Genomic DNA, 26,717 nt, shown 5'->3' on the forward strand with positions numbered 1-26,717 from the left:
AAGCACTTTAAAATTCCTTGGAATTTTGAAAAAAAAACCATAAAATCTCGAAAATCCTTTGAAACCCCTTCAAATTATTGAAATCTACCAAAAATCCTTGGAATCTTTCAAAAATACCCTAAAATCCGTAAATTTCTTTAAATTATTGAAATATATTTTAAAATCCTTGGCATTTAAAAAAAATACCCTAACATCTTTTTTAAATCCTTGGAAATTGCTTTAAATATATTTACAATTCCTTGCAATATTTTAAATGACCATAAAATATTTAAAATCCTTTGAAATCTTCTTAAATGCTTTGAAATTGTTTAAAACACTTGAAAATTCATTAGAATTTTAAAAAATTCCATAAAATCTTGAAAAAGCCTTTGAAAACCCTTCAAATTATTAAAATCTATTTTTAAAAATCCTTGGAATTTTTTTAAAACACCCAAAAATTTTTCAAATCCTTGGAAAAAATATATGAATTTTCAAGAAAATGAGCTAGAAAGTAGAATGTTTTAGAAAACCGTTGACTTTGAAAAAAAAAACAGGTGAATTTTCAATCTACAAAGATGACTTCAAGCAAATTCTCGAAATTTCTAACGATGAAGATTAAACTTCAACCAAAAACCAAATAATTAAATATTCGAGGCTACAAGGTGAATTTTTAAGAAAATAGTTGACTATTAAAACAAGAAAGTTCCAATTTTCAACAAAAAAGTTCATTTTGAAACAAGAAAGACGACCTTTCTAATTAAAAATATAAATTTCGGATCCCTAAAAAATGAATTCTCAAAGAAAAATATAATAGCTGACATTTCAACCAAAAAAGATTGTAATTTTAAATCAAAACCAGTTAAATTCAACCAAAAAGTACAAATTTTCAACATAAACACATGAATCATCAACCAAAACAAATTTATTTTCAGTCAAACAATTGCATTTTTAACCAAAAATATAAATTTTCAAACAAAATAGTTAAATTTTTGACCAAATAGCTACATTTTCAACTATTTAAAACTATTTTTCAACAATTAGTTCAATCCTCCACCGATACAGATGAATTTTCATATCAAGAAAACGAATTTTGAACCAAAAACGATTTTTCAATCCAGAAAGAAAAAAAAATTCTACCAAATTGTTAAATTTTTAAGCTTGAAAGACGAATTTTTTGCAAAACAGTTTAACTTCCAATCTTAAAATATAACTTCAACAAAAAAAATAGCTAATAGTTAATAGTTAAAAGTAGTTAATAGTTTTCCAAAAAAAAGTTAAATCCTTAACCAAAACAGTTAATTTCCACCGAAACAGTTGTAGTTTTAACAGAAAAATAGGAATTTTTAAACGAATTTTTATATTTTCAAACCAAAAAGATCATTTAAAAAAAACAGTTGAATCTTGAACCCTAAAATATGACTGTTCAAAAAAAAGTTTAAATTTCTACCAAATGAGATAAAATTTAAAACTATAAAAACGGAATTTTCAACCAAGAAAAACTTTTCAAGAAAGAAAGATTCCACCAAATTGTTAAATTTTCATGCCAAAAAGACGAATTTGTTTAAATTAAAGTTGAACTTTTAACGGTTGTAAACTATTTACTAACAAATAGTTAAACCTCCAACGAAAACAGATAAATTTACAATCAAACAGATGATTTTTTAGCAAAAAGATGAATTTTTAAATCAAGAAGAAGAATTTTGAACCAAGAACGATATTTTATCAAGAATGAAAAAAAAATTGAACCAAATTATTAAACTTTGAAGCCAAAAAGACTCGTTTTTTTCTTTAAAATTTACTTCTCGAACTTAAAATTGTACTATTCTAGTTTTTATTTATAAATTTATCTTTTTTAGTTGACAATTTATATATTTTAATCGAAAACATATCTTTTTTTGTTGAAGATTCATCTTTTGGGTTAAAAATTGAATAATTTTTTTAGTAATCCATTTTGTTTATTAATTGAATGTTTTAACTGAAAATTTAAGTATTTTATTTTTTGTGCAAAAATTTGTCTTTTTAGTTAAAAATTCATGTATTTAGTTAAAAAAAATTTTTTTGTGTTAGATTTATCATTTTAGTTTAAAATTCACTTGAACTATTCCATTTCTTGTGGAAAAATTTCTTTTTATAGAAATGTAGTCTTTTTCATTGAAAAATATTCCGTTTTATAGATTTTAATTCTATTTTTTGTTAAGAATTCTCTTGTTTTTGGCTGAAAACAAAATTTTTAGTTAAAAATAGATTTTTTTTAAATTGAAAATTCATGTTTTGTGTTAAAAATCCTTCTATTTGCCCAACAAATTATATTTTTGTTTGAAAATTCATCACTGTAATTTAAAATTAATTTCTGGGACTGAAAATTCGTTTCTTATTAGTCGAAAATAAATTTTTTCAACTGAAGATGTAACTATTACATTTTTGCCTTTAAATTTATTATATTTATCGTTGAAAATTTATATATTTTATTAAAATTATACCTTTTTTGGATGAAGCTTCATCTTTTGAGTTTAGAATTGAATTATGTAGTTGAAAATTCACTTTAAAGATTCCATTTCTCATAAGAAATTGGATTTTTTTATAGAAACGTAATCTTTAGCATTACCAAATTTTTCGTTATGTAGAAAATTTAACTATTCTATTTTTTTGTTAAGAATTCACTTTTCTTTTTGTTAAAAACAAAATTTGCAGTTAAAAATCCATTTTTTTAAATAGAACATTCATCTTTTGGTTTGAAAATTCTTCTATTTGGTCAAAAATGATATTTTTGGTAAAAAATTTATCACTGTAATTTAAAATTGATTTCTGCGGCTAAAAATTTGTTTCTCTTTAGTCGAAAATTAATGTTGTTAACTGAAGATGTAAACATTATATTTTTCTAGAAAATTTATTATACGTTTAGTTGAAAATTAATTAATTTGGCTGAAAACTCGTTTTTCTTTTCTTTAAAATTTACTTTTCTAACTGAAAATAGAACAATTCTACTTTGGATTTGTAAATTTATCTTTTTTTTTATTTGAAAATTTATATATTTTAATCAAAACTGTATCTTTTTTTTAGAAGATTCATCTTTTGGGTTCCAAATTGATTTTTTTTATTGTTTTAACTGAACATTTGAGTATTTTATTTATGGTACAAAATTTTGTCTCTTTAGTTGAAAATTCATGTTTTTGGTTGAAAATAAAATTTTTTTAATAGAAGATTGATCATTTTAGTTGACAATTCACTTTAAATATTCAATTTCTTGTGAACAATTTTTTTTATAGAAATGTAGTCTTTTTCAATAAAAAGTGATCCGTTTTGTAGAAAATGTAACTTTTCTGTTCTTTGTTAAGAATCCTTTTTTTTTGTTTAAAAACAAAATTTTTAGTTAAATATCCGTTTTTTATAAAAAATTAATCTTTTGGGTTAAAAGTTCTACTATTTGGTCAAAAAAATTATATTTTTGGTTGAAAATTCATGAGTGTGATTTAAAATTAATTTCTGTGGTTGAAAATTCGTCTCTAATTAGCCGAAAATTAATTTTATTATACTCAAGATGTAAGTATTACATTTTTGCTTTAAAATTTATTATATTTTTAGTTGAAAATTTATATATTTTATTGAAATTGTACCTTTTTGGATGAAGATTCATCTTTTGAGTTTAAAATTGAATTATTTTGTTGGAAAATTATTTTTGTTAATCCTTGTTTGAACTAAAAATTCAAGTATTTTATTTTTGGTATAAAATGTTGTGTCTTTTTAGTTGAAAATTCATATTTTTGGTTAAAAATTAAATTTTGTTTGGAATATTTTTTTTTTTTTTGAAAATTCACTTTAACTATTCCATTACTTGTGAAAAAATGTTTTTTTTTATAGAAATGTAGTCTTTTCAATTAAAGTGTTCCGTTTTTTAAAAAATTTAACTTTTCTTTTCTTTGTTAAGAATCCTTTTTTTTTTGTTTGAAAACAAATTTTTTATTTAAAAATCCATTATTTTTTAAATAGAAAATTCATCTTTTGGGTTGAATATTCTACTATTTGGTCAAAAAATTATATTTTTGGTTGAAAATTCACCACTGTCATTTAAAATTAATTTCTATGGCTGACATTTCGTTTCTTTTGGTTTGCCAATTTATCCTTTTAAATTAAAAATTTATATATTTTAATCGAAACTGTATCTTTTTTGTTAAAGATTCATCTTTTGGGTTTAAAAATGAATTATTTTGTTGAGCATTCATTTTTTAAATTGATTGTTTTAATTGGAAATTTAAATCTTGTATTTTTTGGTTGAACATTTATTTTTCTAATCATTTAACTATTATAATTTTGGTTGAAAATTCATCTTTTTTAGATGAAAATTCATGTACGTTGTTGAAAGTCTCTTTTTATAGTAAATTAATCGTTGGGGTTGAAAATTCAATGAAATATTTGGTTAAAAATTTATTTTTTACGTGTAAAATATATATTTTTGATTTGAAAGCTCAACTAAAAAGTGTTTAAAATGTATTTAGAAACAACATTTTTTTTGCCTTAATATAATTAATCTTCTATGTAGATGTATGGTGGATTTTATACATAGAAGAATTTAGAAATTGGGATATTTTAGCATCCCTAAATAATGCGAATAATATATTTTCTGTTAGATTTTCCCATAAAATTTAAATAATGCAATTATTATTATAAAAGATAGAAAACACGATTTTTTTAAATCGTAATTCAGAATGATTATAAATTCTCATAAAATTCTTAAAACTAAAACATTTGCGTCTCTAGATAAAGTAGAAATCACTTTTCTGAATCGAAAAAAAATTATTAAAATAATAAAAACCTTAATTTTTCTGCGATTAGAAGTAAATTCCCTTTTTTTTTTAAATTAAATTCCCGATATTTTCACGGTTTTTCAGTTCGGCCCCTAAGTCTGTAATTACATTTAACCCTTGAAGGGCATACTGGATACAAAACACCCAGCGACTTATTTGCGCTTTAAGAAAACGTACCAAATTCAAAAAAATGGATTAATAAAATTTAAGATCAATAAAATCGTTTAATCACGCAAAGGACGGTGTTTCATTTTTCATTGAATTGGTGCTTTTATTTTTTAGAATAAATACCTTCTTTGAAATGAACACGAATAACACTAATTTTATTTTTGAAGCGCCGTATCTCGGAAGTATTCAAGTAAAATTTTGAGCAAAAATAGCAAAAACTTGAAAATTTATGAATTTTAGAGTGAAATATGTCATTTTTAAATAATTCCAAAAAGAATTTTTTAACTACTTTAAATTTCAAAAACAGTTATGAAACCTTTTCCTTCTTAAACTAGATAGATTAAACATTATTAATTTATTTTCTTGGAAAAAACTATCCAATACCATCGGCACAGAACACGTTTAAATACTCTTGGGTATAAAACACCCAGTATGCTCTTTATGTAATTTTACGGAAGTGTGTCCTTTAAGGTTTAAAAGGACGATAGGGTTAAAAAAGGGTTAAAAAAACGATAAGGAAACTTACAAAGTTACGCCACTACTCCATATATCTACTTTAAAACCTGCGAAGGATTCACAGCCATTAGCTATCTCTGGAGGTTGGAAAGCTGGTGAGCCTTGCCCTGCTGTACAGGTGTCGTCTTTGGCAAACATATCTAATGCCTGAAATCATAAATAGTTCAACAATTTTAAGGGGAATTGTCAAATAGTTGAGATGTTCACACAAAGGATTTTACACTGCAGAAAAATTTAAAAATCTAGCAAAGAATTGATATGAAAATTGAGAAATACCTTAAAAATTAACGAGGTAAAAATATTTCCCGGTTTTTTCCAGCCCAACTTTTTTATTTATCCGGTCTCGGACTTGTATTCATTTAAAAAAATGTTATGTCCCAAGACAGAATTTTCAATCTTTTGAAAAATCACCTTTTCCAAATCGGAATTATAATTTTTCCCGAAAAGAAAATCCGAAAAATTCCCTGTACCCAGAGGGTATCTGCTCAAATTCAACGAAATAATTCCCTGACGAATTTCAGGTTTTTTCCGGGTATCTAAAGATTATTTTCAGGTCTAATTTTTTACAGTATTTTTAATTAATATATTTTTAAAAATAATTTTTGAAAAAATTATGAATAATAATAATTGTATTACAACAAAAAAGGGGATTAATTTATTTTTAAATTTGTTTTTCAAATCCATGAGTTTAAATGATAATGAAAACAAAATTTTAGTTTATCTTTATATTCCTAAAATTCAGTGCATATTTAATATATTAATTTTTAGAATGAAAAATCTTTCCCGAATGAGTAGAAATCCTGTAAAAATAATGGAAATAAATTTTTTTAAAGAAAATAGGGAAATATATTCTTTCGAATAAAATTAATGTGAATAAAATATCAAATTCAATTTAAAATGCTTCGAATTCCTAATATTTTAGGTCAAAATATTAAATCTTCAACCAAATACTAGAAATCCCCACAAAAAAAATTAAATAGTTAAATTTTCAACCGAAATTAAAAACGAATTTTCAACAAAATAGTTAAATTTTTAACGAAAATTATGAATATTTAAATGGAATAGTTTGATTTTCAACCAAGAGGATTCATTTTTTTATTTCAAAAAACGAATTTTCAACAAAATACTCGAATTTTCCACTGAAGAAGATAAAATTCCAACCAAAAATGGAATAATTGAAGTTTCAGTTAAAGAGATTAATTTTCAACCAAAAATAAAAACGAATTTTCAACCAAAATTATTAATATTTAAATGGAATATTTCAATTTAGAAGCAAAAAGATTTTTTTTTACTATAAAAGACGAATTTTCACTAAAATACATAAATTTTCCACTTAAGAGGGTAAATTTTGAACCAAAAATTGAAAAGTTCAATTTTCAGTTTAAAAAAATTAATTTTTAACCAAAGAAATAAATTTTCAAAGAAAAAATGTAAAGCTCATACATCAACCAAAAAAGATTTTAATTTAAATCAACAAAATAGTTTAATCCTCAGACAAAACAGATTTAATTTGTACCAAATAGTCCAATTTTCTACTAAAAAGATACATTTTTAACTAAAAAAAAATGGTTAAATTTTTAGTTAAGAATAGAAACGAATTTTCAACAAAATAGTTAAATGTTCATATAAAATCATGAATCTTTGACTTGACATAGTTTGATTTTCAACCCCTAAAAATGAATTTTAAACTAAAATTATGAATATTTAAATGAAATAGTTTGATTTTTGACAAATAGGATTTATTTATTTACTAATAAAGACAAGATTTCAACAAAATACGCGAATTTTCCACTGAAGAATGTAAATTTCCATCCAAAAATGGAATAGTTGAATTTTCAGTTAAAAAGATTAATTTTCAACCAAAATTATTAATATTTAATTGAATAGTTTAATTTTCAACCAAAAAGATTTTATTTTTCTAAAAAAGACGAATTTTCAGTAAAATACATGATTTTTCCGCTAAAGAGGATAAATTTTGAACCAAAAATTGAAGTTAAATTTTCAGTTGAAAAAAAATAATTTATTTGCAACGAAAGAGATAAATTTTCAACGAAAGAAATGTAAAGGTGATGTATCAACAAAAAAAGATTTTAATGTAAATTAACTAAACAGTTTAATCCTCAAACAAAACAGATTCATTTTCTATCAAATAGTCCAATTTTCTACTCAAAAGATACATTTTTAACCAAAAAATAAATAGTTAAATTTTCAATTAAGAATAAAAACGAATTTTCAACAATATAGGGAAGTTTTCATATAAAGTTATATTTTAAACAAAACAGATGAATTTTAATCGAAAATTATACACATTTAAATGAAAAGTTGATTTTTAACCAAGAAGATTTATTTATTTACTAATAAAGAAGAAATTTCAACAAAAAACATGAATTTTCCGCTGAAAAAGATCAATTTTCAACCAAAAACGGAATCGTTAAAGTTTTAGTTGAAAAGATTAATTTTAAACCAAAAATAAAATTTTTTTTCACAAAATAGGAAATTTGTTGAAAATTCAGTGTCAGTTGAAAATTTGTACTGTTTTCTGAAAAATTAATATATTTTGTTAAAAAATCGTCTTTTCGAGAAGAAAATTAATCTAATTTTCTGAAAAATCATCATTTTGATTCAGGATTCAACTATTTTGTTAAAAATTCGTCTTTTTTTGGTTCAATTAAACTGGTTGAAAATTAATTTTTTTTATCTAAAAATGTAATTATTCCATTTTTGGTTGAGAAATGTGTTTTTTCTTAATTCAAGTATTTGATTGAAAATTAAACTATTAATTTAAAAAATTAACCACTCGGTAGATAATTAAACTTTTTGTTTAAAAATCGTCTTCTCGAGTAGAAAATTAGTTTTTTTTGTTGAAAATTATATTTGTTAATTAAAAATGTCCATTTTTTGAAAAATTGTTTGTTTGAAAATTCAAGTATTTGGTTAAAAATTAAACTATTAATTTGAGAAATTAAACACTGGGTAGAATATTAATTTTTTTGCTGAAAATTCATAGTGTCGGTTAAATTTTTTTACTTTTTACTGAAAAATTAATGTATTTGGTTGAAAATGCGTTTTCTCGAGTAGAAAATTAATCTACTTTTTAAAAAATCATCATTTTGGTTCAGGATTCAACTATTATGTTAGAAATTCGTCTTTTTTTGTTCAATTAAACTGGTAGAAAATTAGTTTTTTTTTTTAAATTAATTTTTTCATCTAAAAATGTAACTTCCATTTTTCCATGAAAAATTGTTTGTTTATTTTTGGAAAATTCAAGCATTTGGTTAAAAATTAAACTATCAATTAAAAAAATTAACCACTCGGTAGAAAATAAACTTTTTGTTGAAAATTCATAGCGTCGGTTGAAAATTCTTACTGTTTACTGAAAAATAAATGTTTTTTTAATGCGTCTTCTCGAGTAGAAAATTAATCTGCTTTTCTGAAAAATCATCATTTGCGCCTAGGATTTATCCATTTTGTTAAAAATAATTTTTTTTTATTATTTTTTTAAACTAAAAATGTAACTATTTCATTTTTGGTTGAAAACGTTTTTTTTTTTTTAGTTGATAATTCAACTACTTAGTTAAAAATGGATCTATCTTGATTAAAAATTACGCTCTTGTGGGATTTTTTTTTTATTTAGTTAAATCATTTTTTCTGGTCGATAATTGAACCGTTTTGTTGAAAGTTCGTTGTTTTTTATTAAAAATTAAAATCTTGTTCCTTTGAAATAGGAAATATTAAATATTTCGTTAAAAATTCATTTTTCTAAAGTTTTTTTTTAATTAAAAAACAAATTTGAAAAAATTCATTTTATTTTTTAAGATTTTAAATAAATTGTGTTTAATAATTAAAATATTAAAATTAAAAATTTAACTTTCACATAAATTAAACTATTTTCTGAACAGTTTAATTTATTTTGTTTCCCGGGCAATTTGGACTTTAAATTCGTACCTCGGCAACTCCAAAGTCACTGATTTTTAGAGTACCATCGAGAGTCAGTAACAGGTTTCCTGGTTTTATGTCCTTGTGGACAATTCCTTTACTGTGGAGATATTCCATACCGTCTAGTAATTGACAAAAGTAACCATGAGCTTGCCAGAGAGGAAACCTTTTATTAGGAGTCGAATCCAACATGTCCTGGAACAAATTTATACAATTAAAAGTTTTCAGGGATCACGAAAAAATAGTTTTAAAAAAATGGAAAAAGGTAATTTTAAACGGTAATTGGAGAAACATTAAACATTTATTTTTTATTTAGAAAAGAAACAACCTTTTTATAACAAATTTTACAGTTTTTAAATAATATTGAATAATTTTTTAAGATTTCTGTCCATATTTGTTTTAAATCGTTCTTATAATTAATAATATTTTATCTTACAAAAACTCTTTCATTAATATTTCAGGATGGCCGTTTAAATCGAAGAAAAAATTCCCGATCATTTTCCGGTTTTTTTCCCGGTTCGCAAAAATTTTTCACGTCCAATGAAGTTTAAAAAATAAAACTATATTCTAAACATTTTTCCATATGAACTAATAAACAACAAATTAAAGCATTGAAAATGAAACACTTGAATTCCAAACTTGTAAAATTGAAGTTGAAAAATTTTCAATTCAAAAATGGTGTATTCAAATGCTCAAAAACGTACACGTACCAAATGGAAGGTACTAACACTTTTCAATTAAAAAATGTGAAATAAAATCCAAATTTTAGAACTTTTATTAATTATAGAGTTCAAAGATTCAGATTTTCAAAAATATAAATCCACGTTAACATTTTCAATTGTCTGAATTAAAGATTCAAGCAATGAACTTTAAATTTTTTTAAAATTATATTATTTTAAGTAATTTTAAACTAGGCACATTAAAAATTACAAAATAATTTTTTTAACTTAACAGTTCTTAATTTATTTTGATTTTAAATAGTCTAGGTATCCTTTAAAAGCTATAACATTTTATTTCAAAATCTTGAGAAATCTAGAAGTGGTTTTAAATTTTTCCAAATTCAAAATAATTTTTGAATTGTTTTTCGGAACTTTTAAATATATTTCAAAATGAATTGATTTTTCTCTACAACTTTAGAAAAATCTGCAAATTAAAAAAAAATGGAATTTAGAAATAATAATAGAACACTTATTATTTGCAAAGATATTAGAGTAATTTTAAGAGATATTTAGAAGTTTTAAAAAGATTTGAAATAAATTTAGAACTTGAAATAATTTAAAATACTAACAACTGAATTTAAACTAAAATTTAGATTTTTGCAGATTTCAAACAAAAAATTTATAATTTTTTTTAAGAATAATTGTGAAAGACTACAAAAGAATAAAAATTTTCTTAAGATTCTTAGGAAAATTGAAAATGATTTTTCACTTTCAAAAATTATTGTAACAGAAAGTTTAAGATTTTAAGAGATTTCGAAAATTATCAAAGAAGAACATGGAAGATTTTAAGGATTTTTTTTAATTTGCAAGATTTTCAAAAATTGTAGGAAAGTTTCGATTAATTTTAAAACATATTTAAAAGTTCTCAAAAAAATGTTAAGACACTTCGTTTAAATTACTTGAAATAATTTCAAGTTATTAATTAATTTTGAATGTCTTAAAAACTTCTAAATATCTCTTAAAATGGCTCAAATTTTTTCTACGAATAATAAGTGTTCAATTGTTATATATGTATCAAAATTGAACAATTTCACTTATGAATGAAACACTTTTTAAATCGAAAATTTAAAGATTCAAAGCTTTCTATGTAAAACAATTAAGTTTCAAATTGTTTTCTTTTAAATATTTGGTTTCAATGTACTATTCTTAAATAAACAGTGAAATATTGCTAAATATTAAATAATACTTATTTTTTATCAAAAAGTTTAAACTTAAAATGCTTTTAATTTTCAATTGTTTAAATCTTCAAAACTGCACTTTAATTATTTTTAAAAAACTGTTAAAATCGAACTTGGGCAGATTTTTCTTTTGAAAATTCGTAAAACTCCCGGTTTCCCGGTCCGGCGTCCACTCTGTTTTTTATTTAAAAATCTTCGATCTTAAAAATTTTTCATTTTTAAGCCTTTAAAACATAATTTTTAAATTCTTTAAATTAAAATATATGCTTTTAAAAATGGAAAATCTAAAATGGAAAATTTTTTAAGTAAAAGATTTTGTGATTAACCATTCTAAACTGAATGATATAATTAAAAAAATTATTTAAACAACGGTTGAAATCAAAGTTGGACAAAATTTTTAATCTGAAAATTTTGTAAAATTCCCGGTCAAAACATAAATTCACTGTTATTTCCCGGTTTTCCCCGATTTCCCGGTCCAGCGTCCACCCTGTCATTAAATCGCGGTATTTATAAGTATAATTAAATATTTCTTTCCAGAATTATTAATTCATCCTTAATATAATTCATATTTAGAATTTAAATTAAAAATAACGATTCAATGCTCTCAAACTCAAATTAAAAATAATTTAGTTTTAGCGCCTAAAATATTTTTATTTTACAATATCAGGGTGGCCGTTTTAATCGAAGAAAAAATTCCCGGTCACTTACCGTTTCGAAACAATTTTTCATGGTCAATAAAATTAAAAAATTCGAACTGTAAAGCTAAACATTTTTCCATTTGTAGTCATAAAAATAAACTGCCAATTAAAGAAATCAAACAAGAACTCTTGCATTTTAAACTTTCGAAATTAAAGTTTATTAATTTAAAAATGTTCAATAATTTATACTTAAAAAAATAGAATTACTAACGCTTTTCAATTGAACAATTTTAAATAAAATGCAGATAAACGGCAAAAATTTAGAATTTTTAACTTTTTAAAATTATATATAACTTATTAAATAATTTTTTTCAAGTTTAAAATTATTTTAAAACAAATTTCCGAACTTCTAAATATCTTCTAATATAAATCGAATAATGTTCAAAAATGAAAAATCATTTTCAATTTTACTAGGAATTTAAAAAAAATGTTTTTATGCTTTTAAAGCCTTTCACAATTCTTATAAATAATTCTTAAAATTACTCAGATTTTTTCTACAAATAATAAGGGTTCAATTGTTATTCATACATCAAAATTCAACAAATTTTGTACTTTTAAATATTTGGTTTCAATTTATTCGTCTTAAATGAACAGTAAAATATTCCTAAATATTAAATAATTATTGTGTTTCTCAATTAAATTTTTCTTAATTGAATGGATTAAAAATGGAATATTTTAAACTGAAACAATATTTTAAATTTAATAAAATCCTTTAATTACGAAAATATTATTATGAAGTTATTTTTAACTTAAAAATAGTTTATAACGTTTCAATCGGACATTTATATTGTTTAAATGAAAAATAATTTCTAATCGAAACAGTTAAATTTTTAACGTCAAAATCTGGAAATTCCTAAATTTTGAACCGATTTAGAATCATTTTGTCAAATCGATTATTGTTTAATTTTTAATACTCAAAGTACAGATTGATTTTTAAAATAATTAAGTTATATTTACAGTTGACAAAATAAAAATATTTATTATCCAAATATTTCAACTTCAAACGCTTTAATTTTTAATTGTTTAAGCCTTCAATACTGCTTTTTAAAATTCTTTAAATTCAAAATAAAAATCTAAAATAAAAAATGAATTGAAGCAAAAGATTGAAATTCGTAAAAAAAAACCTTGCAATAAAATTGAATTTATTCTATAAAGTTCTCTAGAAATTCCTTTAAATCCCTTAAAATCGTGAAAGTCTACTAAAATAAGTAGAAAATTGAAACTATTTGGTTATAAATTAAATTTATTCATTAATTTACATACCATTTTTTTTAAATATTAAGAGTTCTAATTTTTTTGGAACGAAATCTCTTGAAATTCTTTGATATCTTTTAAAACAGCAATAAAATCTTGAAAACCAATGAAAATTTATTTAACTCATTCATATCCCTTGAATCTGTTAAAAGTCACCGAAATCACTTGAAATTAAATTGAATTTATTTCCTCAAGTTCTCTAGAAATTCGTAAAAATCTTTTAAAATTGAACTTAAAATCCCTTGAAATCGTACAAATCTACTAAAATAAGTAGAAATCATTTAAAATACATTGGATATAAATTAAAATTAAAATTGTTAATTAAGTTTATTTAAAAAAAAAATCGTTTTAAATAAAACGAACGCACGCATCCATATGAACTAATTTTTCAATATTTAAAATTCTAAAATTTTGTTAAACATAATCTTTTGAAATTCTTATAAATTACATACAAATTATTCATTGAATTTATCGCAAAAAAATCCTTATAAAATATAATGTAAATTAAACATTATTTTAATTTTTTGATTCTTAAATTTAAAAAAAAAAAAACATTTTTTTTGCCTCAATGAAAATCTTTGGTTTCTTGATTCAAGAAAAAAGTAAGAGAAAAAGATTTTAAAAAATTTTAATCAATCTTTAAATTAATGAAATATTGAATGGAATTTATATTTTTAGAAAATATATTTAAAATCAATCGTTAATCAAATTTAAACTATAAATTATTAAATGCGGAGACATAAAATCGTACTTTATTATATTTAATTTCAAAAATATTTAATTTGTGTAGATTCAAAGAAGGAATATTTTTTAATTTAAAGTTTTATTTAAGGCCTTAATAATTTAATTTGAAATTAGACAAATTAAAAAAGTTTAATTAATTGAAATAGATAATTCTGTAAATTAAAAAATAATTTTCACGACTCGCGGTAACATATTCCAGGATTGAATAGAATAACTTTTCATTAAGAATTCATATTTTTTATTTAAAATTTATATTATTTAGTTCAAAATTGAATAACTTTGTTCAAAATTCAAAAATTTTGTTAAAGTTATACTTCTTGGTAGAAAATTCGATTTTTTGTTGTTGAAAATTCGTCTTTATGGTTTGATTTCAACCATTTGACTAAAAGATTTTTTCTTTCTTGACTAACATATTTTTTTTTTATTGAAAAGATACTGAAAATCTCTTTCTGTAGAAATTTTAATATTTTTTGGGTTAAAAATTCAATACCTTTTTTCGAAAATTCACACTTTTTGTGCGAAAGTTCGACTATTTTGAAGAAAATTCGTATTTTCGGCTCGAAAATTAAACAACAATTCAACTCCTTGGTTGAAAAATGCATTACTTTCTTAAAAATTCATTTTTTTGTTAAAGATTTATAAGCTTAGTTAAATTTTTTGTTCAAAAATATTTTTGTTAATTGAAAATTTAACTATTTTGTTGCAAATTTATATTCTTGGCTTGCAAATAAAATTTTTTTTATAGAAAATTTGTCTTTTTGGCTTACAAATTCAACAATATGGTATAAAATTCAACTATTCATACAAAATAAATCTATTTAGTAGAAAATTAATTTTTCTGAAAAGAAGTTTAAATACACCATCTTTGGTTAAAACTCGACCTTTTTTTAATTTAAAAATCCAACTATTAATATAAAAAAATTCAGAAACGAACAAAATAAAAACTAAAAATTAATCCAATAAAATTTGGACCAACATCACATTTATTGTTTAAAAAATTTAGTTAAAAATTTATGTAATTCGTGATAAATTCGTATTTTCAAGAAAAAAATGTAACTGTTTTGTAGAAAATCCGTCTCTTTGGCTTCAAAATTCAACAGTCTAGAAAATTCTTTTTTTTTAATTGAAAATTAATTTTTTTGACTGAATTTAACTTCTTGAACTGTGGTTGAGAAATTAACTTTTTAATTTGAGAAGACAACGAATTTTTTTTTAATTTGTCCTATTTGGTAGAAAATAATTGTTTGTTATGTTAAAAATGAAATTGTATGGTTGAAAATTAATCTATTTTTGTCTAAGATTAAAGTTTTTTGTTAAAATTCGTATTTTTTAATTACATACAATACTTGTTTATTTAATATTAAAATATTTTATGGTTTAAACATAAATTATTACATTTTTTAGTAAAAAATAAGTATCTTCAGTTAGAAAATTTAACTGTTTTATGGAAAATTTACGTAATTTTTTGAGAATTCATTTTTTTTTTAAATTTAACTATTTGGTTGAAAAATCAGTTATTTTATTAAAAGCTTATCTCTTTTGCTTGCAAATATATTTTTAGAAACAGTAAAGAAATATTATCATTAGCGGACAATAGAGAGAAAATAGTGTTTTTAGAGTGACTTTTTTCGAAATAGTAGAATAATAATGCGATCGCTCAAAAAAATTGTGAAATAGAATACCTGAAGACCTCCTACGCAGAATTCCATCACTAAATACATTTTCTCCTTTTCTTCATTAATGAGTACGTCCACGAGATCAATCACATGCTTATGCTTCAGCCTTTTCAATAGGCGAATCTCCCTGTCGAGCGAAATTTATTATTAATATACTAATATTATTTTAAACTATCTACTAAAATTCAGAAAAAAAATCCCTAACAATTCCAGGGATTTTTTCATTTATTTAGGTCTCACAGTGTGAACAATTTAGGACAAATATATAATAATACTTCAAACCAATTCAAATTAAATTTAAAAGAATTCAAATAAATTTTAAAAAATGTTTAAAAACGAAAAAATCGCGTTGATAATAATAAAATTAGAATAAGTTTAGAGGAGTTTAAGGCAAACGAGAAGAATTCGATAAAGTTAATCGAAATTCAGTTTCAATTTAAAATTTTTTTTAAAGACTGAAAACAATTTAAAAATATGAAAAAGTTTCACTGAATTCAGTGAATTTGTAATAAGCTGAGAAAAATGTAAGGGAATTCAAAAGAATTTGATGAAATGCCTAAGAATTCACGATGAGGTTAAAAGACTTCAGGATCAATTAAATAAAAACTTTTAAAAATGAAAAATAAAAACCTGTTGAATTAAGTAGAATGGAGTAAATTAAAAATAATTAATGCGAATTACAAAAAATTCAAGTAAGTTAATAAGACTTCAGTGTGAATTCCAAAAAATAATTTTAAACCTCTTCAAATCGTTGAACCCTTACTAATTTCTAACAAAAAAAAAAGTGACTCATGACTAAAGACCGTCGACATTAATTGGAGATAATTTTAAAAATCGAAAAAAATTAATTGATTTCAGTAAAATTTCAAAAATTTTAGAGGAATTTAAGGTAACTTAGAAGAATTCGATAATAATTATAAAAAATCAAGCTGAATTTGAGGTGAGTTTTGACTTCAAGATGAATTAAACGAAAACTTTTTTAAAATTTATTGAATTGAATGGAATTGAGAGAATTTAAAAGAATTCATAAATATATAGGGATTAAATCCATATATAAAATATTAAAATCACTTAAAATTATTAAAATCTTTGGAAATCACTTGAACATCTCATCACACTATTAAAATAAATAAAATTATTGGTTAAATATTTCAAATCTTTTAATATCATTTGAAATCGATTAATTTTTTATCTTTTATAATTACCTGAAATATTTTAAATCGTCTGAAATCCCATTAAATTACTTAAATCAATTAAAAATTTATTTTTAATCTTTTAAATTAACTTAAAATACATATTTCACACCCTTTCCAATTTTTCGGTTTATTTTATAAATTGATCCTCAGGATAAATTAAATAGAATGAAATTAGATAGTAATTCAAGTGAATTAAAAAATTCAAACGAACTCCAAATAAATAGTAGAATTCAGGATAAATAATTAAGAATTCAGGGTGAATTCAAAAAAATAATTTCAAATCTATGAAGTAACTCACTTCTTTTACATACACTTTTTTAAATCAATTAAAATATTATAAAATCCTGTGAAATTATATGAAATCTGATATTTTACGAAATCCTCGAAAATTTCATAAATTAAAGTGAGATCTTGTAAAATCATCCCATATTTTCCAAAATTCAAGGTAATAATTTACCCTAAAATATTTCCAACCCTTTGAAATCCCCTCAAATGATTGGAATCGTATAAAAATCTTGGAATCTTTTTAAATTACCTAAAACATTTGAAATTTGAAATCCTACGAAATACCTAACTTCTCGTGAATAAATTCTTTCAAATCTACCAAAATATTATGAAATTTCGTAAAAATACAAGGTGAATTGAAAACAATTAAAAAATATAAAGAAAATTAATTGAAAACAGTAAGTTTGAAATGATTTCACAAAAATTCAAGGGAATTCAAAAGAATTTTATAAAAACCTTAAGAATTCCAGGTGATTTTAAAAGACTTTAGAATGAATTTAACGAAAACTAAAAAGAAATATATATGAAAAATCAATTGAATTGAGTGAAATTCATTGAATTCAAAAGAATCACGGATAAATTAATAAAATTTCAGAGTGAAAACCCTCACTTTTTGTGAATAAATACTTTGAAATCCATAAAAATATTAAAATACTTTAGAATCTTTTTTCTTGACAATTTTTTCAAATCCTTTAAAGTAATTAAAATCCTTGGAATTTCATGGAAATTCCTTAAAAATGCCTTGAAATACTTTACAATAATCTGAAATATATTTTAAATTCATTGAAAAATTTGGAAATCTCTTAAAAACTTTTAAAGCTCTTGAGAATTCCTTGGAATTGTGAAAAATACCATGAAAACTTTCAAATTTGACGCAGTCTTTCGAAATATCTTAAAATATTTGAAAATCCTTCAAGTCCTACTAAATTATTTAATTCTTGTGAATAGATCTTTGACATCCCTTGAAATTTAGAATAATTTCGCTAAATTAAAAAAAAAGAATTCTGAAGAATTCAAAAGAATTAAAAAATACCTTGATATCTTTAAAATCCTTCAACTTATTGAAACTTATGTAAAATTTCCTGGAATCTTTTAAATAACCTTAAAAATTTTTAAACCTTTGAAATATTTTTAAAACTGTATAAAGCTCTTAAAAATTCATTATAATTTCATAAAAAATACCCTAAAATATTTCAAATACTTTGAAAGATTTTCAAATATTTTTTAAACTTTTTAAATTCACTAACCTTGAAATTTAACAAATACCTTCATATCTTTAAAATTCTTTGGAAAACCTTTAACTTATTAAAATTTATCAAAAATTCCTTGGAATCTTTTAAAATACCCTTAAATATTTCAAATTGTTTGAAATATTTTTGAAACCCTTAAAAACTCCAGAAAATTCATTGTAATTTTTAAGTATAACCTAGAATATTTTAAATCCTTTAAAATTCATGAAAACTTTTTAAAGGCCATGTAAATTCCTCTTCATTTAAAAAATGCCCTAAGCTTGAAATCATTGAAATTTATTTAAAATTCCTTAGAATCTTTCAAAATACCCGAAAATATTTCAAATCCTTTAAAATTCCTCAACAATTTTCAAAGATCTTGCAAATTCCTCTTAATTAAAAAAAATATCTAACCTTGAAATTATTGAAATTTATTTTGAATTCCTTGGGACCTTTTTAAATACCCTAAAATATTTCAAATATTTTTGTAACTTTTTAAAGCTCTTCAAAATTCCTTATCCTTTTTAAAAATACCCTAAAATCTTTCAAATCCCTCAAAACTTTTCAAAGATTCTGAAAATTTCTTTTAGTTAAAAAAACAAATTCCCTTGCCTTGAAACTAATGAAATTTTTTTTAATTCCTTGGGATATTTGTACAGATCCTAAAATATTTAAAATACTTTGAAGTATTTTTGAAACTTTTTAGAGCTCTTCGAAATTCCTAGCCTTTTTTAAAAATAGCCTAAAATCTTTCAAATCCCTCAAAACTTTTCAAAGATCTTGAAAATTCCTCTTAATTAGAAAAATTCCTTAACCTTGAAATTTATTTAAAATTCCTTGGAATATTTATAAATACCATAAACTATTTAAAATCCTTTGAAATCTCATAAAACTTTTTTAGGATATTCAAAACATCTCGTAATTAAAATTTTTTAAATAACCGAGAATACTACAAATCCTTTGAAATCCCTGAAAACTTTCCCAAGACCATGAAAATTCCTCTTAATTTAAAAAATACTCTAAGCTTGAAATCGTTTAAATTTATTTAAAATTCCTTAGAATCTTTTAAAATATCCGCAAATATTTCAAATCCTTTAAAATTCCTAAAAAAAATGCAAAGATCTTGTAAATTCCTCTTAATTAAAAAAGCTCTAACCTTGAAATTCGTGAAATTTATTTAAAATTCCTTGAAACCTTTTTAAATACCCTAAAATATTTCAATTATTTTTGTAACTTTTTGAAGCTCTTCAAAATTTCTTATCCTTTTTAAAAATACCCTAAAGTCCTTCAAATCTCTTGGAACTTTTTTAGGATATTCAAAAATCCTCTTAATTAAAAATTTCTTTTAAATATCCTAGAATACTATAAATCCTTTGAAATCCCTGAAAACTTTTCCAAGACCATGAAAATTCCTCTTAATTTAAAAAATCGCCTAAGCTTGAAATCATTTAAATTTATTTAAAATTCCTTAAAATCTTTTGAAATACCCGAAAATATTTCAAATTCTTTAAAATCCCTCAAAAATTTTCAAAGATCTTGCAAATTCCTCTCAATTAAAAAAAAATGCTCTGACCTTGAAATTATTGAAATTCTTTTTAAATTCCTTGGAATCTTTTTAAATACACTTAAATATTTCAAATAATTTGAAATCTTTTCAAATATTTTTGAAACTTTTTAAAGATATTCAAAATTCCTTGTCATTTTTAAAAATACCCTAAAATTTTTCAAATACCCTAAAATCTCTCAAAGTTTTGCAAAGTTTTTGAAAATTTCTCTTGATTAAAAAAAAATCTTTTACCTTGAAACTATTGAAATTTATTTAAAATTTCTTAGAATATTTGTAAATACCCTAAAATATTTCAAATACTTTGAAATATTTTTAAAACTTTTTAGAGCTCTTGAAACTTCCTTGCAGTTTTTAAAAATGCCCTAAAATATTTTAGACTACCTTGAAATATTAAAAATGCATTAAAGATGTATTGAGTTGTTTTAAAATGTACTAAAATATTTTAAATCCTTTGAAACCCTTGAAAATAATTCAAAGACCGTGAAAATTGTTCTCAATTTCCAAAACGCCCTAACCTTTAAATCATTGAAATTTATTTTAAATTACTTGGAACCTTTTTAAATACCCTAAAATATTTCAAATCCTTTGAAATATTTTTTAAACTTTTTAAAGCCCTTGAAAATTCATTGTAATTTTAAAAAATACCCTAAAATCTTTTGAAATACCTTGAAATAATTAAAATGCAATACAAAAAATTTTGTAGTTTATATTAAAATACCCTAAATTATTTTAAATCCTTTAAAATCCCTGAAAAACTTTTTGGAGACCTTGAAAATTCCTCTCCATTTCAAAAAATGCCCTAATCTTGAAATCATTCAAATTTATTTAAAATTTCTTGGAATCTTTTTTAATGCCCTAAACTATTTCAAATATTTTGAAATATTTTTAAAACTTTTTAAAGTTCTTGAAAATTCATTGTAATTTTTAAAAAATACCCTAAAATCTTTTAAAATACCTTGAAATAATTAAAATGCAATACAAAAAATTTTGTGGTTTCTATTAAAATACCCTAAATTATTTTGAATCCTTTGAAACCCCTGAAAACTTTTCAAATGCTTTGAAAATTCCTCTTAATTTAAAAAATGCCGTGATCTTTAAATCATTGAAATTTATTCAAAATTATTTGGAATATTTTTAAATACCTTAAACTATTTCAAGTCTTTTGAAATCTCTTAGCAGTTTTTAAAGACCTTGAAAACTCCTCGTAATTAAAAAAAATACCCTGACATCTTTAAAATCCTTTAGAAAAACTTTAACTTATTGAAATTTATTAAAACTTCATTGGAATCTTATAAAATACCCTAAAATATTGCAAATCCTTTGAAATATTTTTAAACCTTTTTAAAGCTCTTGAAAATCCATTTTATTTTTTAAAAATGCTCTAAAATCTCTTGAAATAATTAAAATGCATTACAAATTTTTTAGGTTCTATTAAAATACCCTAAATTATTTTAAATCCTTTAAAACCCCTGAAAAACTTTTTAAAGCACTTGAAAATTCCTCTCAATTTCAAAAAATGCCCCAACCTTGAAATCATTGAAATTTATTTTAAATTTCTTGGAATATTTTTAAATAACCTAAAATATTTCAACTCCTTTGAAATATTTCTAAACCTTTTTAAAGCTCTTGAAAATCCATTGTAATTTTTAAAAAATACTGTAAAATCTTTTGAAATAATTAAAATGCATTACAAATTTTTTAGGTTCTATTAAAATACCCAAAAATATTTTAAATCCTTTAAAATCAGTGAAAACTTTTTAAATACCTTGCAAATTTTTCTCAATTTCAAAAACGCCCTAACCTTTAAATCATTGACTTTTTTTGCAATCTTTATAAATACCCTAAACTATTTCAAATCTTTTGAATCTCCTAGTGCTTTTTAAAGAACTTGAAAAATCCTCGTAATTTAAAAAAACAACCTGTAATGTTTAAAATCCTATGGAAAACCTGTAAATTATTGAAATTTTTCAAAAAAAAATTGCTTGGAATCTTAAAATACCCTAAAATATTTGAAATCCTTGGAAATATTTTTTAAACTTTTTAAAGCTCTTGAAAATCCATTTTAATTTTTTTAAAATACCCTAAAATCGTTTGAAATAAGTAAAATACATAAAATTCTTTTTAGATTCTATTAAAATACCTTAAATTATTTTAAATGCTTTGAAATATTTTTAAAACTTTTTAAAGCACTTGAAAATTCATTGCAATTTTAAAAAATACCCTAAATTTTTTTGAAATAAGTAAAATGCATAACAAATTTCGTAGTTTCTATTAAAATACCCTAAATTATTTTAAATCCTTTAAAACCCCTCAAAACTTTTTAAAGACCTTAACAAATTTCTTGTAATTTTTCAAAACACCCTAAAATCTTTTGAAATAATTAAAATGCATTAAAGTTTGTGTAGGTACTATTAAAATAACTTAAATTATTTTAAATCCTTTGAAATTCCTGAAAAACTTTTTAATGACCTTGAAAATTCCTCTTAATTTCAAAAAATGCCCTAACATTGAAATCATTGAAATTTATAAACAATTTCTTGGAATATTTTTAAATACTTGAAACTATTTCAAATCTTTAAAAATCTCACAGTACTTTTAAAAGAACTTGAAAAATCCTCGTAATTTAAAAGAATAACCTGTAATCTTTAAAATCCTTTAGAAAACCTTTAAATTATTGAAAGTTATTAACAATTCTTTGGAATCTTTTAAAATACCCTAAAATATTTCAAATTGAAATATTTAAAAACTTTTTAAAGCTCTCAAAAATTCCTTGTAATTTTTAAAAATATCGTAAAATCTTTTTTAATACATTAAAATAATTAAAATTCATTACCAACTACTTGGGTTCTTTTAAAATGCCCTAAACTATTTTAAATCTTTTAAAATCTCTTAGTACTTTTTAGAAACCTTGAACAATCCTCGTAATTTAAAAAAATAAACTAGAATCTATGAAATCCTTTTCAAAACCTTTAAATTATTCAAATTTATTCAAAATTCTTTGAAATCTTTTAAAATATCCTAAAACATTTCAAATCCCTTAAAATATGTTCAAACAAATTTTAAGCTCATGAAAATTCCTTGTCTTTTTGAAAAATACCTTAAAATATATGTTATCTTTTCGAATCTCTTCAAATTATTGAAATCTATCACAAAATTCTTAGAATTTTCTCAAATATTCTGCAATTATTAAAAAGAAAGTGATTTTTTTAAGTGACTAGATTAATTCGAAAAAAAAAATGATTAAAGTTACTGCGAGGCAGAACTAATTATTTTTGACAATTACTTAAACTGCTTCTTACAGAAATTTCTTGACTTTTACCAGTTTTCCCCATGAAAATCTCCGACTTTTTCCTGCACTGTTTAAAAATCATTTTTCCTGACCAACAAAATTCCCTGATAATTGCAGGTTTCCCAGGTGAGTAGACACCCTCTTTTTATATCAAAGACTAAATCATTTTTCATTCCCCGGTCCAATTAAATTGGCCAGATCTGAAATATATATTATGTCACGAAGGTCACGAGCCCGAATAAAAAATAAGTATAATAATTTATTTGTCATTCAAACGACCTCTGTTACTATTTTCAACACTAGCTAAAACTGAAAGTCCGAATTTATCCCCGAAAATGAATTTGGAGCACCCTACAAATTGGCATTGAAATAAAAGCAGGTAAAGACGAGAATTAAAGTGACAAGAGTAAAGACATAAATGGAATGAAAAGCAAAATAGTGAAAATACTTACGATTTTACGTTAATTTCTCCATTGGGTATCCTCCGGAGCTTTTTTTTCTTCAAAATCTTCACAGCCCTTCTGCAGAGGGTCTCGGAGTCGAGCATTTCCTTGACCTTGCCATAACTGCCTTCCCCGAGTAAATCACCCATCACATATTTCCCGATGAATTTACACCTTTTTTTCTTCTCCTGGTAAATGATCTGATCAGAATCCACCCTTTGGAAGAACCCTATGTTGACGTCGTCGTCATCATTTTCTTCGTCGTTAATCCAGGGAGCCGGCTGGATATCATCAAATATGCCATTGTTAACCTCCTCCTCGTCCGGATTGTACATTTCCACTCTCAGAAGTCTCGCTAATTACTCTAAATTCTATTAAAATCGCCCGAATTTAACCTAAAACATAACCGGCACCACCATTGTTGTGTTTGTGTGATTTAAACCATAAATCAATTTTCGGTCCGGTTTTTAATCTTCGGAGGATTCGGACTAATTTCTTTTGGTGAAAACTAACCTTAAAATTTCGAGATTCAATAGTCGATAATCGCGGAGCTTGTCCTACGTCCGCTAGGCAGCGCTGGCTGCTGTTGTCAGAGTTCCGCGAAAATTGAAATTGGATACAGGAAAAATTGTTGTTTTTTTTTTAATACAAAATAATAATGAAACTAAAAATAATTCATAACACAAGGAGCAAATGCCAGTTTCCGAGTTTTTCTCTCGAATAATATTTTTTATTTGAAATTTTTAACATAAATTTATCAAACATAATTGTTTAAACAAATTATTATTGTTTGTAACTAACTTCTTCTATAATAATGCTAGAAATTTATATTTTTTTTAAAGTTTTTTTTTTACTTTACTTTGACTTTTTATTTATGAACAAACTGTAAATAAAAATTGGAGAGGTTTAATTTTTAAACAAACTCTTTCTTTTTTGTAAATATATTATTCTAAAATAAAACATGCACTTGTAATAGTCCTCAAATTTTCTATATGGGTCTTATAAACAATTTTTTCTGTTAAATTTCTTTCATTTTTACCTCGCTCCGAGTAAAAGGTGGACAAACAATTTTTACATTTCAGGCAAGCCGCAACTTTCTATAATTTTTTAATGAGAATATTAACACAAATAATTACAAATGATTAAAACAATTATTAATGTTAACTTTAATTAAATATTACTTCACTCTAATTAAAAAGTAAACATAAAGTGGGAAATTTTTGAAGAAACTACAACTTTCTATAGTTATTTGAGTAAAATATTGTTATAAATAATAATAAATAATTAAAACAGTCATTTCTTTTATACATAATTGATCATTGTTTCGATCTAATTAACAAGTCCAAAACAAGTTGAAAAATTCGGAAAAAAACCGCGACAATGTAACTCTATTCTAAGAGAGAATTGATATAAACAATAATAAATTGTTTAAACCATTTATATCAAGATTTACTGAATAATATAACGAAAAAATATATGTATTATAAAAAAATTTTATTTTTAAAAAGGTAAAAAAAATCATAATCAGCACTAAATACTCGAAAAACCCAATTTTTCACTTATGGGTTTTTTGTGACGCTATAAAACAGACTTGCAGGGGTGATATTTAAAAGGATATATTTTATTTATATTCTATGGCTGCTTGTCAAGAGAAATGTTGAGTTTCAAATCGATTTACCTATTATTGACGATTATGAAAAAATGGACAAAAACGTAATTTTTTCTTATCGGCTTGCCGAACCTGTAAATGTAATTTTTTCAAGAACAAAAATGCATTATTTTTTTGTGTAAATTCGAATAAACTTTGAAGTGATATGCATGAAACTTAAAAAAATATAAACCACCCTATTTGTCCCGTCACCCGACTCGAACAAATGTAAAAAATTAATAATCATTACAAAATGCTTGACTTCTTAGCTTACCACCTTGATCAAAAAGTTCCCGGAATCATCACCGTGTGGCGCCCCCTGCTGTCCGATTCACATTTTTTCGTTTCTGTAGGTTGTCACACCTTTTAACAATATTCCCTGCGGATTTCAGCTTTCTAGCTTGATATTTGTAAATGTAACGCAATTTTGAGTGCATCTGTTTTTTTGCGAATTTCGATTTTTGCAATGCACCATGACAATGCACCGTCGCACAATGCCATCATTATCCGTGAGTTTCTCACCAAAAACTCAACTAATACAATTCCGCAGCCATCAAATTCGCCAGACTTAGCTCCATGTGACTTTTTTTGTTCGATCGACTGAAAAAACCACTGCACGGAACGTGTTTTAGCAGCCGATCGGAGATAATACAAAAATCGAAAACGGCACTGATGGGCACACCGAAAATTGAGTATCAAAAATGTTTTGAGAGCTGGATCAACTTTCACGGATTAAAAAGGACTTGCAGGAAATTCAAGGAATTTCGAGAGATCATAAAGGATTTCAAAAGATACTGAAATATTTTTTGAGAATGTTGAAGGATGATAGGGGATTTTAGTTTTATTTCGGAGACTTGAAGGAATTTACAAGGATCCTAAAGGATTTTCACGGCTTTTAATAATTCTATAGTGACTTTGATTGATTTTAAATTACTAAATCTTTTATCTAATATAATTAGTAATTTTCTATTAAACTTTACTAGCTCACTTTTCTCTGATTGTATTATTACAAATTCACTGATAATCAATACAATTTTTTTAATCAAAATAATAAGGTTAAATCAACTACAGTGAATCCTGGATTTTATGTCGAATTTTAGACTGATGGTGATCTTAAATCTAGGGACTCCGAACGTAAGCACTAAAAGGCGTATGAAGCGTTTCCGGTCGATTTTACCGTGTGGTAAAAAATATTCTAAAAACTGTTTTTCTACGGGTACTTTTTCACGGAGGCCTGTTTTGAATTATTCGTGGAATTAATATCTTTCATTGGATTCATTTCTAGCTGCTTTGCTGGTTTATGGCAAATTTAATTGGTTGATAACCTAGATACGAACTCGATGTGTCAAATTAATCCATCAGTTTATTCAAATTCGACCTCCGTGAAAAG

At 23.3% G+C, this 26,717-nt stretch overlaps 1 protein-coding gene across 2 annotated transcripts in view; it reads right to left on the reverse strand.

The window, feature by feature from the left end:
* LOC117177205 (serine/threonine-protein kinase STK11) overlaps positions 1-24,150 on the reverse strand; it is a 46,066-nt gene extending 21,916 nt beyond the window's left edge. For both annotated transcript variants that reach the window (XR_004467679.1, XM_033367748.1), the window contains exons 1-4: positions 23,689-24,150; positions 15,677-15,797; positions 9,411-9,596; positions 5,476-5,612 (exon numbers count right to left, since the gene is read on the reverse strand). Coding sequence is in view for 1 of the 2 variants with exons in the window: in XM_033367748.1 (XP_033223639.1) it covers positions 5,476-5,612; positions 9,411-9,596; positions 15,677-15,797; positions 23,689-24,014 (770 nt within the window). In the remaining variant the exon portion in view is untranslated. The remainder of the gene's footprint in view (positions 1-5,475; positions 5,613-9,410; positions 9,597-15,676; positions 15,798-23,688) is intronic.
* Between the last annotated feature and the right edge of the window lie 2,567 nt (positions 24,151-26,717).

This window comes from Belonocnema kinseyi, chromosome 7 (genome assembly GCF_010883055.1).
Source record: "Belonocnema kinseyi isolate 2016_QV_RU_SX_M_011 chromosome 7, B_treatae_v1, whole genome shotgun sequence".
NCBI classification, from domain to species: Eukaryota; Metazoa; Arthropoda; class Insecta; order Hymenoptera; family Cynipidae; genus Belonocnema; species Belonocnema kinseyi.